Consider the following 16,848-nt stretch of genomic DNA (forward strand, 5'->3'; position numbering starts at 1 on the left):
ATTCCGTCCATCAATTGTTTCTTTTTCATATGTCGCCTTAAGTGAGAAGGGTCTGCCCAGACGTGGGTCCTGTGCTCACTACACCACTGGATTCAAGCTTGCCTGGCTGTGTAGTGTAGTTCCTATATCCCTGATAGGCTTGGCACATTGGAATAACATACACTATAGATTTGACATATGACTAAGGTCAGTATGTCTCTATCAAGTATATTAAACCTAATTACTTGTGTGTGCCAGCTAACTCAGAGGGCACTAGAAACTTCTCGAATATACAAGAAGGGATTAGTCTCTGACAACCGCATAAACATGACAACTTTGTTTCCTTTTAGAATCGGAACAGTCTCAGAATCGTGGAATCAATAGATAACAGTTTCACTCAGTCAATCGTGCATGCTTCGTTTCTACAGAGTTGCACAGAAATAGAGAGACGGGCGTTTCAATAAAAGGGTTTATTGAACAGTTTTATTTCTCATACAAGAGATATGAATTGCTACAATCGTAAGACAGACTGCGAAGTACAATATGTACAAGGTTAGCAGTAAGATAAAATAATACTGCAATAGCATGGTTTGTAGCTATGACATATAATAATCAAAGTACATACATAAATAACATAAGCTAAAATGTGATACTCATCTGATGCTTCTAAATTGTTCTACCCCAGTGTACCTAACCTAAGGGCAGTACGAGGTTTGAAGTAGGTGCCATTTCTAAAGTATAGCTAGCTATATTTTAGTTTAGCCAAGAGTTGCCAAAAGTTTCTCTAAGTTCTAGTCAGCTCCATACCTTAGAATGAGAGAGGTTGGAATCTCTTCTGGACTCGATAGTCTAACCCCCCGCAAAGGAAGTCAGAGAACACTGGAGCTGGATTCTCTGCGAGGAGGATGGCAGCGTCCGGTCAGTGCATCAGGCTGGAACTCGATCTCCTTCCGAAATTGTCATGGCGAACCGCGTAGTCTGGGTTGGATCGAATCCTCCGGGAACCGCTATTTGCTAGGGCAAGTGCTGGTATATTTATACCTTGAAGGTGTTTAGGAATGCCAGTATTGACATAAAAGTCGGGCAGAGGAACGTCATGAATGAACCCCTAAGGAATAGATGTTCATGCATACTTAATGATTTCTTGGAGAAATCAATATTCAAGATGAGGGAAATTCCTAAAGGCTTAAGGGTCTGGTTTTCCAAGAATTCGTTGTGATGTGGATGGACGGATGTAGGTGGCCATGCCTGTATTCGGTTTGTACGGACGTCTAAATAAGGGCCGGATTTCTATGTCCAAATAAGGGCAATGTGAATTGTACCTATATAAGGGCATGAATTGGGAAACCTATATACGGAATCTAAATCTGAACACAACAGCTGATGAAGGGTGATGCCCTAAAACCGGTCCCAGGATGCTTGTTTCTGGTCCAGGGAGGACCTGGCTTGGCAGTTCGGGCTGGACTGTTCCCACAAGGAACAGGGTCAGGCCTGGTTTGCATATGGCTGAGTCCAAACTGGGGTGGTGTGATGAGCAAAAGAATGATGGGTTTAACCCAGACCCTTGTGACTGGGGGTGAATGTTTGCATTGTCCAGCATTCCCTCCATCAATTGTTCTTTTACTTAATCTAGCCCCTCGGAAAAAAAAGGAGCCATACTTCAAAGTTATCAAGAAACAATACTGCACTCCCTTTTCAGTGGTGTAACAAGGGACTGATGGGTCCTAAAGCAAGCTAAATAATGGCCCTTGCACCAGGGTTAGTTAGAGAAAGACCGCCATGAAAGGAGTTTACTGCAGTTTCTATACCCTAGGCCATCCAGGCACTGCACATGCTGGCAGAACAGTCTTTTGTTGACACTTGGAAATTGTATTGTTATTCTAGGAAAATGTTCCTTTGTGCGAGGTCCCCCCCGATTTTTTGCTAGATTTTCCTACGTGCACTGGGACTCTACTAACCCCATTTCACTGCATTTGCTCTGACCTCTAAAACATGTAAAAATTGGCTATACTCCTAATAGCCATATTTAATTTACATGTGAGTCCCCAGTATATGCTACAAAGTGTGCCCAGGGCGGTAAGTTAAATGTCACTAGTGGACTGCAACACACATTGTGCCCCTATTAGAATCACAGTGCAAAATATGGCTGCAGGCCTACTACCATAACCTGTCTGAGCAGTTTTAAAACTGCAAATTTGAGCTATCAAAATAATCAATTTTGACGGGCCTAAACCTTCCTTTTAAAGACAGATTAGTCACCCTAACCCTTTAATACCCAATAAGGCAGGGTACATGGTATTTAAAAGTAGGACATGTAAAAGTTTAATGCAAAACGTCCTTAGACTGAAAAGGGCCTAAGAGCTGTTTTGACTGTAGAAGGATTACCTGTTCCATAGGTCAGATACATTTTATTTTAAGTGATTATGAAGATTAAGTGATTTGCCCAGAACCTACGCTGAGACTTGAACCTCTTTCCCCAGAACCATTCACTCACCCATACAACCAATCATAAAACAGTCACTCACCAGTACAGCCACTCAAAAAGCCACAGTCTCACCCTTACAGCTACTCACAGACCCACTTATTTACCTACACAGTCACTCACACACCCACTCCCACACCCACACAGCATTTCAACACAGCTATTCATTCACCCATACAAGCAGTCACTCGCACAACCACTTACATACCCATTCACACATCCAAACAAGCACTCACACATCTGCTCCCCTGCCCATACAGACTTTCACACCAATACAGCCACTCACACAGCATCTCACTCACTGATACAGCTTCTCACACATCCACTTATGCACACATACAGCCACTAACACCCATACACACAAGGATACAGTCACACAGCTACTCACACAATATATGTTAAAAGTAGTATCATTCAGTGGGTGTGCACCTAGTATAGTAATTAAAATTTGGAGTAAGTTACTATATATGTTTAACACCCATAAACTCTTAACACTTACACTCTCTTGATGATGTAATCAGTGAAGTCATCAGTGATGTCACTGACCATGTCATGAGTGATGAATATGTGAGGTCATAAGCTCTGCATTGCGGGGGGTGTAAGTTATAGTTAGCTCAGGTTCACTGGCTTTGTACGAGGGAAATTTGAGCCTCACTATAACATCCCTGTAACCTGTTTAAATGCTGTTTTCTATTGCAAAATATGACATTCTGCAGTTTTTCCTCCCACACTCCCTGAACCCAAGCAAGATTCTCATAGTTCACAAAAAAATAGTTTAAAAACTCCTCTAACTTTGAAATCAGAGAGGGAAATGGAAACACCAACCCTCACGTTAAAAGAAAAAGCAGTTTATCAGAAGACATGGCCTGAAATTTGACCTCTGTTTTTGAAGCACAGTTATTATGACAAAATAATTACTACATGCAAAGACCTCTTTATTGATTTCTCTTTCAAGACCCACCAGAAAACGTCTGGGGACTCACATTTGATGAGTTGTGAACGTGCTCCCACATCTGAGACAAAGGCCTTTGATATTAGGAGGCGTTATGTTCCTCTAACAGGATCGCCATCTGAGCCATGCCCAAGAACTTAATTAACTTCAAAAAGGCCTACAGTGTCACCGGCAGATTTAGTTAACACCTGGGCATGCCCCTCTTTGTCCCTCTAGTCAGCCATACACCAATCCCAGTAGAAGAGGAGCTGCCCTCAGAACCAATTTTGAGTATCCACAGAGGAAGAGTTGCTCATTTCCCTGGCCACACCTCTAGGATGACATTACTTTCTAATATGATAACCCAGTGAACCTCAGTTAATATAAACAACAAAAAACAAGAAAAATTCGAGATCAAACGAAGAACTGATCAACAACAACACAAAAAAAGAAAGAAAACACAACCAAGGAAAATAACTTATTCACAACAATGCATACATTTTTGTATATTTTACCACAAGTACATGAAGATTTCTGTGCACTATGGATTAAAGGTTGCTTCATTTGGAACACCCTAATGATGAGCTGGGATGCCATATTTTCTCGCTCCATAGGAACTCTGTCGAAGTCCTTTTTATCATGTGACTCAAGGTGAGTTCCTGCATGAAACCTACACAGGTTAGAGAAAACACACCAGACATATTTTATTTAATCACACCCTGTCGTTACCACACAAGGTTGCCCCTCCAATACATCCTGACGAAGACCCTCTCATCAGCCAGGCTAGCTCGAATCCAACAAAAGCAAAAAGAACAGATGATGGATGAAACCCTTCCATCCATCATCTGTTCTTTTCGCAATTTTCTCCCTAGGTGGGAAGGGTACGCCCGGCCGTGGGTCCCATGATCACTGTGCCACTGGATTCAAGGTAGCCTGGCTGATGAGGCGTGATACCCCAAAACCGGTCCCAAGATTCATGTTTCTGGTCCAGGCAGGACCTGGCTTGGCAGCTCAGGCTGGACTGTTCCCATGGGGAGCAACGTTAAGACCAATTTGCATATGGCTATGTCTAAACTAGGGTGGTAGGGTGAGAAAATAAACAATGGATTTGACCCAGTTCTGTGACTGGGGGTGAATGTTTGATTTCTTCAGCATTCTGTCCATCATCTGTACTTTTTGCATTTTTAATAACGTGGGCATAATTAGAATGCCCATGTGATCAATGCTCATGGGCATGTCAATCAACAGCATGTTGAAACACACACTCTGAGGGTCCCAGACTTCCCATCTATGATACATACTCACAACACAAGTCGTAATGAGACCCAAGCAGGCACCAATTCCTATGATCATTCACATCTAAGGCAAGCAATCAACAGACTTGGTGTTTGTGCAAGCCCACCCTCAGTTGGTCCCAAATTTCACATTGACTACACACACATACACACACTTTCTTTCTCCAGCCATATTGTTCCCAGAATGCACAAATTCTGATTATTATTCACTTCTGGCAAGGCATATCCAATTTAGCTTGGCATATCCCTTTACATTTACATATACCAATTACATTTTACCCAACACACACAACATATGTTGGATGCAGAAAATCAGATCTAGTTCAGTGTTCAGAAAATATCAAACCAAACACCTCATCAAACTCACCACGAGCACGGTCCACCTGCCACTCACACACATATGCAGGTTGTAATTTATGTTGGCTGCAACAATTATCGAAATGTTGGCAAGCATAAAATTAAACACAACAGTAAACCAAGCATGGGTGAGGTCTTTGCGCTGCTGGGAAAACTGACAAACATACCACACATGTTAAAGCATGGGTGAAGTCTTTGCCGTGCTGGGAAAACTGACAAACATAGCACACATGTTCATATAGGCCACAATTTAAGAACCGTGCAAAAATCAGACCTACTTCAGTGTTCAAAAGCATCACACTAAACACATCAAAAAACTGGTGGGAGGAAGATCTCGGCCAACAGGCCTCTACGTATGTTGTGTGCAAAAGGCAGGTGCTGCAATGTTTACGAAAGATAATTTCTTTTTTGGCAGTGGTCTAGCCCTGGCAGCCCACCTCTGAAACCTACCAGACACAATCACAGGCCACAATGTATGTTTGGTTTCGTAATCAAACTTACTCCAATGTACACAAACATCACCTAAAACACATCAACCAATCAAACGTTAATATTGGTTTGTAAAGTTAAATAAAAATACTTCAGGATAGTGTGGTATCATCTACTTATAATATGTAAGCCACTGTTATATGATGTTTACAACCAGTACATAGGCTAAAAAAACACAGAATTCTACACAGTTTTCGCAAACATCTATATAAGCAAAACTAAATTCTAAATGATGCTCACTTCATCCATTAAAAGAGAAGTAAATCTATAAAAAGCAGTAAAATTCACAGAAAATAAAGCTAAAGTTAAAGGGGAGTTAAGTTTGATAATGACGTCAATAGTTGTAACAGCACAAAATAAAAACACATTAAATTCACCAAATGAGCTGCTATCTTAACCCTATCTTTTTGTGTGCTAACTTACGTACAGCTGATGGCTGTGGGAACAAACTAAGGAGTTACCTCCCTAGTAAAAGGGACCTGCTCTGTTATACAGATCTCTGTAAACAGAAAAGAACTACTACAGATATCCTTTTGACACTGTCCTTATAAATAGAAAGGATAGACTTAGGATCTGACTAAGCATTATTCTCACATTACCCTATTTTTCAACATGGACACCGAACTCTCATTCGGGGAAGAAATTCTAGCAGAGATCCTAAACACACCATCTCTACTAGCAGAAACCATAGTGACGCAAACAGTACAAAATTCAGATGAGTGGGAAGCACTATCCTCAAAGAAAAAAGAGCAAATACGTACAGCTCTCCATGGAGCGTTTATGACAGAGTACCTCTGTAAGAACACGGCGCCCAGGGGATTGATTGTTACCAACGAGCCCAGATTATTCCTTAACAACAAGGAGTTTAGAATTAATTGATCAAGCGTTGCGTGGAAATGAACCAAGGACTGGCTCATCCTTATTATCAACACTGCAAGACAACTAGCAGATGCTCTCCTAGTGGAGATCCAGCAAAGCGAGTGCAAACAGAAAACTACAGTACAACTTTCAGTCTTCAAAAAGAAGTTGGACGAAATTAACAAAGACCACTCAGAATATAAAGAATACCTGACACAATCCAAGTTAACGAAATTAAAAAAAGATGTACAGAAGTTCAGTAAAGAAACGGTCTACCCATATGTAACGGATGAGCATTACAACAAACCAACTCCACAGCAACCAGGGAGAAAACAACGTTTCCGACCCACCCCCCCAGAACTGGACGTTCAGTTCAGGAGAAGAGAGGAGTGATTCCAGTAGTGATGAGAGCTCAGGACCACACTATGGAAGACCTTCTGGGTACCAACCTCTGATGCAAGCACCTCAACCACAACCTCCTCCCTTTGGCTATTGGCAACAGCCCTACTTTCCACTGGGCTTTGGATATCATTTAGGCCCCCCGTCTTTTTTATTTCAGGGCAGAGGGAGGGGCAGACAAAAAAGAAGAAACGTAAGGGTCCAGTGGGAGGACCAACAACCACCGCAAGGGGTAACAACCAGGAGCAGAGGGAGAACGGAGATGCCCTCAACGAGCAGAGACTAACTAACATCGTCAATATCAGCACACATAGACTCACTTATGACGAAGAAACCATTCTCAACAAAGGCTTGGGCTTCGTCCCCACTCCTAGAAATGACCCCTTCGCTCTCAACATGGAATTGGCCCAGTTCTTTTGGAAACTCAAACTTCGTGATTTTTTCGGAGACACGACGGAAATCAATGATGACAGAAAAAAGTCAACCGGGTTACGTAAGAAGTCCACCTCCAACCTCCAAATCAGAACATCTCATGTCAAATACTTGCATTTGAACAGGCTGTACTCAGGGATATAGAAAATATTGACTTCCAGAATACTAAAGGGTTTAACAACCTCACAGGGAAGGAACGGACAGCCCTACAAGCACTCAAAAATAACCATGATGTCGATAAAGGGGGCGCAATTGTCCTTATGGACCTTACGACGTTCTGGGATGAGTGTATAAGACTGCTAGCGGATACAAACAGCTATGCCATACATCAAACGGATCCCACGGGCCCAATCATGATTAAAATTAAGAACATAGTGGAGGGAGCCCTCAGTAACGATTGGATCACGAGGCAAGAAGCTGACTTCCTGATCAATGAAGAGCCAAGGATGCCGCGCTTTTATATTCTACCAAAGATCCACAAGGGTCGAATCCCACCGCCAGGTAGACCAATCGTATCTGGCATTGGATCTGTGCTAGAACCTCTGTCGCAATTTTGCGACTGGTTCCTACGGCCCATTGTAAAAGAAACACAATCTTACCTGAAAGACACAAAAGACGTCCTCTGCCTCCTAAGAGACCTGGAGGTTGATACCACCAACGATTGGCTTATTACGATGGATATCGAAGCCCTGTACACAAGCATACCACAACGACGAACACTGGAAGTCGTAGAAAATATCATTCTACGAAGAGGATGGGATTTTATCACTCCCCAACATTTTGTTATGGAATGTGCCGAGTTGGCCCTCACAGAAAATTTCTTCCAATACGAACAAGACATCTACCACCAAATAACATGTACCTCGATGGGGAGTACGTTTGCTCCCAGTATGGCATGTCTATAAGTCCAGCAATTTGAGGAGGACTTCATCAACAGCGCAGTGAACCCGTTTCAAAGCCACATAAAGATCTGGAAACGTTACATAGACGACGTACTCATTGTATGGAATGGAACAGAAGAGAACGCAATGGCCTTTGTCCACTGGGTGAACTTGCAAGATAGACATCTCAAATTCACACATACCATCAATAAGAATCACGCAATCTTTTTGGACTTGGATATCACACTTACCAATGAGGGGATAACAACTAAGGTCCACAACAAACCCACGGACAGGAACAGCCTACTCTTGTACGAGAGTTATCACCCTAAGGCCCTCAAACAGAACTTACCTGTTGGTCAGTTCCTCCGAATAAGGAGAAACTGCTCAGAGAAAGACACTTACAAAGAACAGGCAGAACATCTTGAGAAGAAATTAATTGAACGCCATTATCCAAGAAAAATGGTGAGAAAGGCAAACAAAAGAGCAAGAAACAACTCAAGGGAGGCACTTCTGGAGGACGTGGAGAAAGAAAAAACCAACAGACCGGTCTGTGTAACTACATTCACACCAGCATCAAATTCAGTTCAAAAAATTATCAGAAAAAGATGGCACATACTAAACAGTGCTGGCAAACAATGGGAAACCCCCTTGTTTGCCTTCAAACGCAATAAAAATCTCCAGGACGAACTGGTCCATGCCCAGATGACCACAAATGATAACACAGAACAACTCAGACTCTGGGACCAACCACGTGTAGTAGGTCATTTCTCCTGCGGCGGATGCCAGTCATGTAATCTCACAAAAAACACCAAAGAAGTGGACATTGGCACAAACAAACCATGGCAGCTCCGATCGTTCAGCAATTGCAACACAGAAAATGTGGTATATCTATTAACATGTCCTTGCAACCTCCAATATGTGGGGATGACTACAAGGAAAATAAAAATCCGCATTAATGAGCACCGTAGTACGATCAGGTGTAAAAAAGCTAACACAAAGCTCACACGACATTTCTCCGAAAAAAGTCATAAAGACACAGACCTGCGCTGGACTATTCTTGAGGTCATGAAGAAAAGCAAATTTGACCTCACTAAAGCCCTCCATATGAGAGAGCAACGTTGGGTGTACCGCCTACGCTCCCACGAGAAAGGCCTCAATGATTACATCCCATGGCTGCAGCTTACACGTTAAAGAAAGGGGATATGAATTTGGTATATGCCCTTTTAATATTGTAAATCCATAACACATACCTCTGTTCATCTGCTCAAGTTGACACACCTTTAATATACAATACAACAGTTTAGTTGGAGGTTCATGAACATACCCCAACACCATAGCTGCCAATCTCTGCAGCATTCCTCCTCACTAATGTAATAGGTGGGAGCGTCTATGCATTGCTCACCTTTTCATTTTCTTTTCCAAAAAAACAGCCCATCGGCATATGTCCGTCAACACATCGCATCAGTCTCACGTGATGAATAACAGTTATATCGCCTGGGACCGCTTGAACGATGGGATGTAATTCATCACACCTCTCTCTACCCTTATGCCCTTCACGTCACCCACCAAGATGATATGTATACGCTTTGCGCAGGGCCAACCACATGGAACACAGGTGAAACATCCTTTGAATATCTGGGGAGGTGCTCGTTTTATTGAAACACTCACTGGTGCATAGCGCCGATTAAAAACACGAACAGTCGGTATGACGAATATTCACCCCGGTTGCGAGGTATATGAGCTATGTGATTAACTGTGGGTTATACTTTCCTCTCCTGCTCTTATGCTACGTGTCCCTGCTCCAACTACGTACAGCGTTTCCATGCCAACTCACGACAACAGACGCTCGGGCACATAGCGATAGCTCTCTACAATTGTGCTGGCAACAACATGCAGAACTCCGCCTAATAGCGTGTCACCCAATTACGTTCCTTGTTAGGACGACCCCAGCCTCACTACCTACAGGACATCTGGTCTCACGTAGTCTTACAACCAGGCATGGGCTCTACCAATTACCAGGTTACACGCCCCTCACAGCGCTGTCTCCCGTTCACGGGCCTCCGCCCCCCAGCGCCTCCTCCTATCGTAGAAGGAGTTTGACATACCTCCGGCCTCGCCACTAATGGGGCTCCCTCTCTCATTCACGCCCTTATCCGACATCTTTAATACAGGCTCGGCGCTCTTGTGACACCGGGAACCCCGCACCTGCAAATATTTAGCGCTCAATCGACCAGTTAACACGATCGGACCTCTTTTTAAAAGACGGCGCCAGCTCCCTCCATTTCTCACATTCGGGAGGACCGAGCGGACGCATAGGACACAGGAGCATTCTAACTCGTGTCACAGTAAGAGTATGGGTGTACCGAGAGACTAATGAGCATGTGTATGTGTGTGTGTGTATTCCAGCCCAAACGACTGATCAGCGACAATGACTGTTTGTTTTCTATGTCTTCCATTTACATTTGCTCAACAAGGTTTCTTTTGAGATGACTTACAACTCAGTCTGTGCAGCAACTCCTTCTGCACGTTTGATGTAGTTCTTGGGTCTATGTTTCTCTCTTACAGAAGTGACAAACAGTGGATTCCCTCCGCTCCCTTCCCCCTTGGGACAAGTTGTCTATCTGATTAGGGTAAGATTGGCGGCAGCATTGTCTGCCTCCAGCCTCAAAGTCTCACAAATGCGTACACAAATAGAGTGTCACAAAGTCACATACACACTTTTTTTTTTCACTCTTAGAAATCAATGCATGCGTTGTTTTCCCTTTCTTTCCTTTCCAGGCACATTTGACCTAGCGAGTTCCAACTAACCTTCGTCTCTCACATGTTTTTTCTTTCATAGGCTTCATCATTGGAAGCATTCTAGGAAGTGAAGTGTGGCGTTTGCTACACTCACACAGTGGTAGCATCTTACCAACGCTTGGTAAGAACGGAGCCCCCATTTATAATTAGGTCCTGATGAATGCCATGGACCCAACTGGGCCACTTTGGCAGAAACATGTTGACCACTCACAAGACGGTTAGGGGACACTAATTACCCCAATCACCGTCACATACATTTTAATATCATATAGTTTTCAGTCACATTAAAATATATTTCTGATTACTATAATGATTTTTAACCTCACTCACAATCTCACGGGCCCCCACTTAGTCATTTAGAAGTGCATCCTTGTCGTCAAGTATATGCCCGCCCTCTATCAAACGAAGGTTTTAGAGGGCGAGGACTGGTCAATGATGAAACATGACACCAGGTGCTGTGTGAGACCAGTCCGTAACTTTTTGTGCGATGCCCACACTCACGACGTTCTTGTAACTCGTTTGGGTTATCACACTAGGAGCAGCTCTTTGTGGTAAATATTTTATTTAATCACACCCTGTCGTTACCACACAAGGTGGCCCCTCCAATACATCCTGACGAAGACCCTCTCATCAGCCAGGCTAGCTCGAATCCAACAAAAGCAAAAAGAACAGATGATGGATGAAACCCTTCCATCCATCATCTGTTCTTTTCGCAATTGTCTCCCTAGGTGGGAAGGGTACGCCCGGCCGTGGGTCCCATGATCACTGTGCCACTGGATTCAAGGTAGCCTGGCTGATGAGGCGTGATACCCCAAAACCGGTCCCAAGATTCATGTTTCTGGTCCCGGTAGGACCTGGCTTGGCAGCTCAGGCTGACCTGTTCGCATGGGGAGCAACGTTAAGACCAATTTGCATACGGCTATGTCTAAACTGGGGTGGTAGGGTGAGAAAATAAACAATGGATTTGACCCAGTTCTGTGACTGGGGTGAATGTTTGATTTCTTCAGCATTCTGTCCATCATCTGTACTTTTTGCATTTTTAATAACGTGGGCATAATTAGAATGCCCATGTGATCAATGCTCATGGACATGTCAATCAACAACATGTTGAAACACACACTCAGAGGGTCCCAGACTTCCCATCTATGATACATACTCACAACACAAGTCGTAATGAGACCCAAGCAGGCACTAATTCCTATGATCATTCACATCTAAGGCAAGCAATCAACAGACTTGGTGTTTGTGCAAGCCCACCCTCAGTTGGTCCCAAATTTCACATTGACTACACACACTTTCTTTCTCCAGCCATATTGTTCCCAGAATGCACAAATTCTGATTATTATTCACTTCTGGCAAGGGATATCCAATTTAGCTTGGCATATCCCTTTACATTTACATATACCAATTACATTTTACCCAACACACAACATATGTTGGATGCAGAAAATCAGATCTAGTTCAGTGTTCAGAAAATATCAAACCAAACACCTCATCAAACTCACCACGAGCACGGTCCTCACCCTGAAGAGCCCAACTATTACACCTGCCACTCACACACATATGCAGGTTGTAATTTATGTTGGCTGCAACAATTATCAAAATGTTGGCAAGCATAAAATTAAACACAACAGTAAACCAAGCATGGGTGAGGTCTTTGCGCTGCTGGGAAAACTGACAAACATAGCACACATGTTCATATAGGCCACAATTTAAGAACCGTGCAAAAATCAGACCTACTTCAGTGTTCAAAAGCATCACACTAAACACATCAAAAAACTGGTAGGAGGAAGATCTCGGCCAACAGGCCTCTACGTATGTTGTGTGCAAAAGGCAGGTGCTGCAATGTTTACGAAAGATAATTTCTTTTTTGGCAGTGGTCTAGCCCTGGCAGCCCACCTCTGACACCTACCACACACAATCACAGGCCACAATGTATGTTAGGTTTCGTAATCAAACTTACTCCAATGTACACAAACATCACCTAAAACACATCAACCAATCAAACGTTAATATTGGTTTGTAAAGTTAAATAAAAATACTTCAGGATAGTGTGGTATCATCTACTTATAATATGTAAGCCACTGTTATATGATGTTTACAACCAGTGCATAGGCTAAAAAAACACAGAATTCTACACAGTTTTCGCAAACATCTATATAAGCAAAACTAAATTCTAAATGATGCTCACTTCATCCATTAAAAGAGAAGTAAATCTATAAAAATCAGTAAAATTCACAGAAAATAAAGCTAAAGTTAAAGGGAAGTTAAGTTTGATAATGACGTCAATAGTTGTAACAGCACAAAATAAAAACACATTAAATTCACCAAATGAGCTGCTATCTTAACCCTATCTTCCACCTTCTCTGTACTCAGTCTACACTTCAATCCTGCATACTCTATTTTTGATGTCAAAAATGTTTTCACACATACAAAACCATACTACATAATGTACACTGTCATAAATTGCATGCGCAATATGAAGTTGTCATGACCATAAAATATATATTGTCACCAAAAAGCAATAGATGTCCCCACAATGAAACTAATGTGCAAACAGCATATTAATTTATTGTCACAGTCATACACACTCTTACAATCTCATTAGCATTTAATCTTTCACATTTCATATTCATCTTCCACAAGTAAAGACATCAGTGGGAGTTAAGTTTAAAGAAGTATGATGGGGCTGGGAAATAATATTAATTTATGAAGTTCCATGTTTTTTGTGCTGGAGCCTCTATCAACAGCCCAGTCACCCAAAGCTCTCCTTTAATTGTTTGTAGTCTTTTTTGAGAATCACTAGAGACGTTTAGCGCAGTGCATAGAAAAAAAATCTATAAGCTCACAGGTAATGACGTTTTCTGCTTAAGTTACAGTCTGTGGAAACAAAACACCAGTTCAAATCTCGATTGACCGAATTATGCGTTTCTTTGCAGTTCACTTTACCTCCTTGTGACTCTTATACCTTTGTTGTTAAAGAAAACTAAGAATGCTTTGTGGTAATTCTACTTGCAGGGTGCATTATATTGCAACATTTATTCGATTTGGGAGAGGATGGGAACTAAATTAAGCATATCCTGCCAACAGGATGTTCTTTAAGACAAACCCACAACTCGGATGCATGGGGTATACAGATTTGCATCACAAAAGGAGTTCAGGAGTCTGGCTCCCATAGAGGCAAGTTTGCAGCTTGCCCTCCTGGTCAAGTTCAGTGGATATATTGTGACAAACTGACAACTTGTTATGGTGGAGTAGCTCTAGGAACATATTTATGCGGTAAGCGTGGTGTTTTGAACATGAACCTCCTTTTCACTGCTGACTAGTTGAGATCACAACATCCTTTTGCTATGTGGGCTCTCTTTTTCCCCAAAAAGGGCCCTGCCTTTATGATGATTTTATCTTGTGTGGGTTGGTAAGTGTTCAGACCAGATTACTCTATGCCAGTAGAAATAGGATAACGTATCCCATAGTTTGTGAGTTTGAAGCAAAATATCCTTCCATTGGGAGATGCCACAATGTCCCACGTTATATAATTTTTTGAAATATCTGACAAGTTTCTAGTAACACCAAGGTTCTAACATTCTGGATATGTTTTGCCAATATTTTGATAGCATATATTTATTCCTAACAGCTGATGCATACATTTCTATTTATGATTTGTTGTTAAACTTACAGTACCATAAACCATTAAAGTGTTTAACAGTTGCGATTTGGATGTATGTTTTCATTGTTTACACTGCTTGTTAAATCTAGTGATTAAAATGTTTGTATTACTTGCAGAGACGGATGGCGTGACCCTTAAAATTCAGACACGTGCAAAAGGACGTTTAGATTCAGAGATACTGCTAAAGCTTACATTTCACTTGCCTGCCACCTATCCAAAATGTCCACCAAGTATATCTGTGGTTTCGGAGGAGCTAACAAGATCACAGTGTAATGCATTAAAAGGAAAATTGCTTGAACGGGCACAAGAACTCTTATGTGAACCCATGATACATGAGCTGGTTCTCTGGATTCAGCAGAACCTGGATGATATCCTTGGGCAGTTAGATGTGCCTTGCTCTGATTCAAAAGGCTCTGGTCCAGTTGACATGCAAGAAAGTAGAACGTGGATGGTGCTCTTGCAATTGGATCATATGAGATCAAAATCCAAATACGTGAGAACAGTTGAAAAATGGGCTTCTGATTTAAGCTTAAGCGGGAGACTAATGTTTATGGGAAAGCTGATACTAATTCTTCTGCAAGGCGAAAAAGACAGAATTAAGGTACATGTTGAGATTTCTATTTGTAATTTTGTGTTAACTATTGTTTTTAAATTTGTTTTCTTTTTTCTTAAATAAAGTGACGTGTTTTTATCGTTGGTTGTCTTAGTAATGCAATGTTTTCTGCAATTATCTGAACTCACCATGCACCTGTAGAAGACCGAACTTGAGCCATTTAACAACTGTTTGCATATGTTTGTACTCATTGTAATTTTAAGGTAGCCATAATCTCCCACACAATTTGAAAAGGAACAAATCCCTTAGTTCTTTGTGGAGATGTTCTGCAAAGGATTTATATTCATTGATGTAGCTTTGGCAAAACCAATAGATCTTCGCCATCACTTATGAATATAACATAAAGTTGGCTGCCATGCAGGCACATGCACATGGGTGAACATACGGTGGCCATCTTGGAGTAGAATTTTTATGGTTTATAAAAAACAAAAGAAATCCAATATCTCCCCTGTGCGTGCACATGCGTGTCAACCATCTTGGAACACTTCCTCATAAACTATAAGAAAAGCATTCCAAGATGGCTACTGTGCATGTGCACAAACCTTCAATGGTTGTAAAATTATTAAAAGATGGCTATCTGCTTCTTTTTTAGTTATGGTGCGCTGCGGCGTGCCAGGTGGCCATTTTAATGGTTGCATATCTATTAAAATATGGTTATCTGCTGCTATATTGGCAGCAGATAGGGTGCTGGGAAGTGCAAGTGGGTGTTGTGAGATAGACGAATTGTTTTTTCAACCTTCAGCAGAGTCAGAGAGCAGGAGGCAGCAGGGTAACACAAAGAGAAAAGCAGGCATTCCAAATCTTCAGTCCAAAGATGAATCATTTAAACAGCACATCAGTCCTTCTTACATAGGTTCTGTCCAAGATCCGGAAGTTCCTGATTTGATGGGGTCAGAGATCCAGTACTTATTCCCCAAAATGCCTTTGATATGGGGTTGACTTCAAAGCAGCTCTCTGAAGTGCACAAGTTTCCCTTTCAACCTAGTCCTATCTGCCAGACTTCTTGGGGGGATGGGGTGGGGGGAGTAATCAGTCCTTTGTGTCGGGACAGGACACTGCCTATTCAAGTGAAATGTTAGCCCCTCCCTTCCATCCTGCCCAGGCAAGGCCATCAGAATGCAGATGTATGTGGATGGGTAATCCGACACACCATCAGTCTTGTGTTGTGGCTGCTTAAAGCAAATGAACAAAGTGTAGCTGCCATTCACCTCAGACATGTGTTGTAGATAGTATGTCATGCACACAGAGCAGTAAGTGAAGAAAGATATCCACTTTCTAAATTTGACATTTTTAAAACCGTACTGTTAAATCCAACTGCACCAGTAAGGAGGATTTATCATTACCATTCCAAACACATGACACATGAAAAAGCAACTCCTCTCCAATCATTAATTATAGCTTAAAAGTGATTTAAGGAATTCCCAATGCTAACCTATGAGAGGAGTAGGCCTTACAGTAGTGAAAAATTAAATAGGCTGTTTGTCACAACGCGGACATGTAAAACATAGAGGTACATGCCCTACCTTTTACTTAAATAGCACCCTGCCCTTAGGGTTACTTAGGGCTTACCTTAGGGGTGATTTATATCTAATAAAAGGGTAGTTGGAAGCCTGGCAAGTAGTATTAAATGCCAAGTCGAAGTGGCACTAAAATGCACACACAG

At 42.0% G+C, this 16,848-nt stretch overlaps 1 protein-coding gene across 3 annotated transcripts in view; it reads left to right on the plus strand.

Annotated features, from left to right (window-relative positions):
* RWDD3 (RWD domain containing 3) overlaps positions 1-16,848 on the plus strand; it is a 398,702-nt gene that overhangs the window by 345,796 nt on the left and 36,058 nt on the right. For all 3 annotated transcript variants that reach the window (XM_085601850.1, XM_085601849.1, XM_085601851.1), the window contains one exon: positions 14,689-15,173. In XM_085601850.1, coding sequence (XP_085457976.1) covers positions 14,689-15,173 — 485 coding nt within the window. The remainder of the gene's footprint in view (positions 1-14,688; positions 15,174-16,848) is intronic.

This window comes from Triturus cristatus, chromosome 4_2 (assembly GCF_964204655.1).
Source record: "Triturus cristatus chromosome 4_2, aTriCri1.1, whole genome shotgun sequence".
Lineage (NCBI taxonomy): Eukaryota > Metazoa > Chordata > Amphibia > Caudata > Salamandridae > Triturus > Triturus cristatus.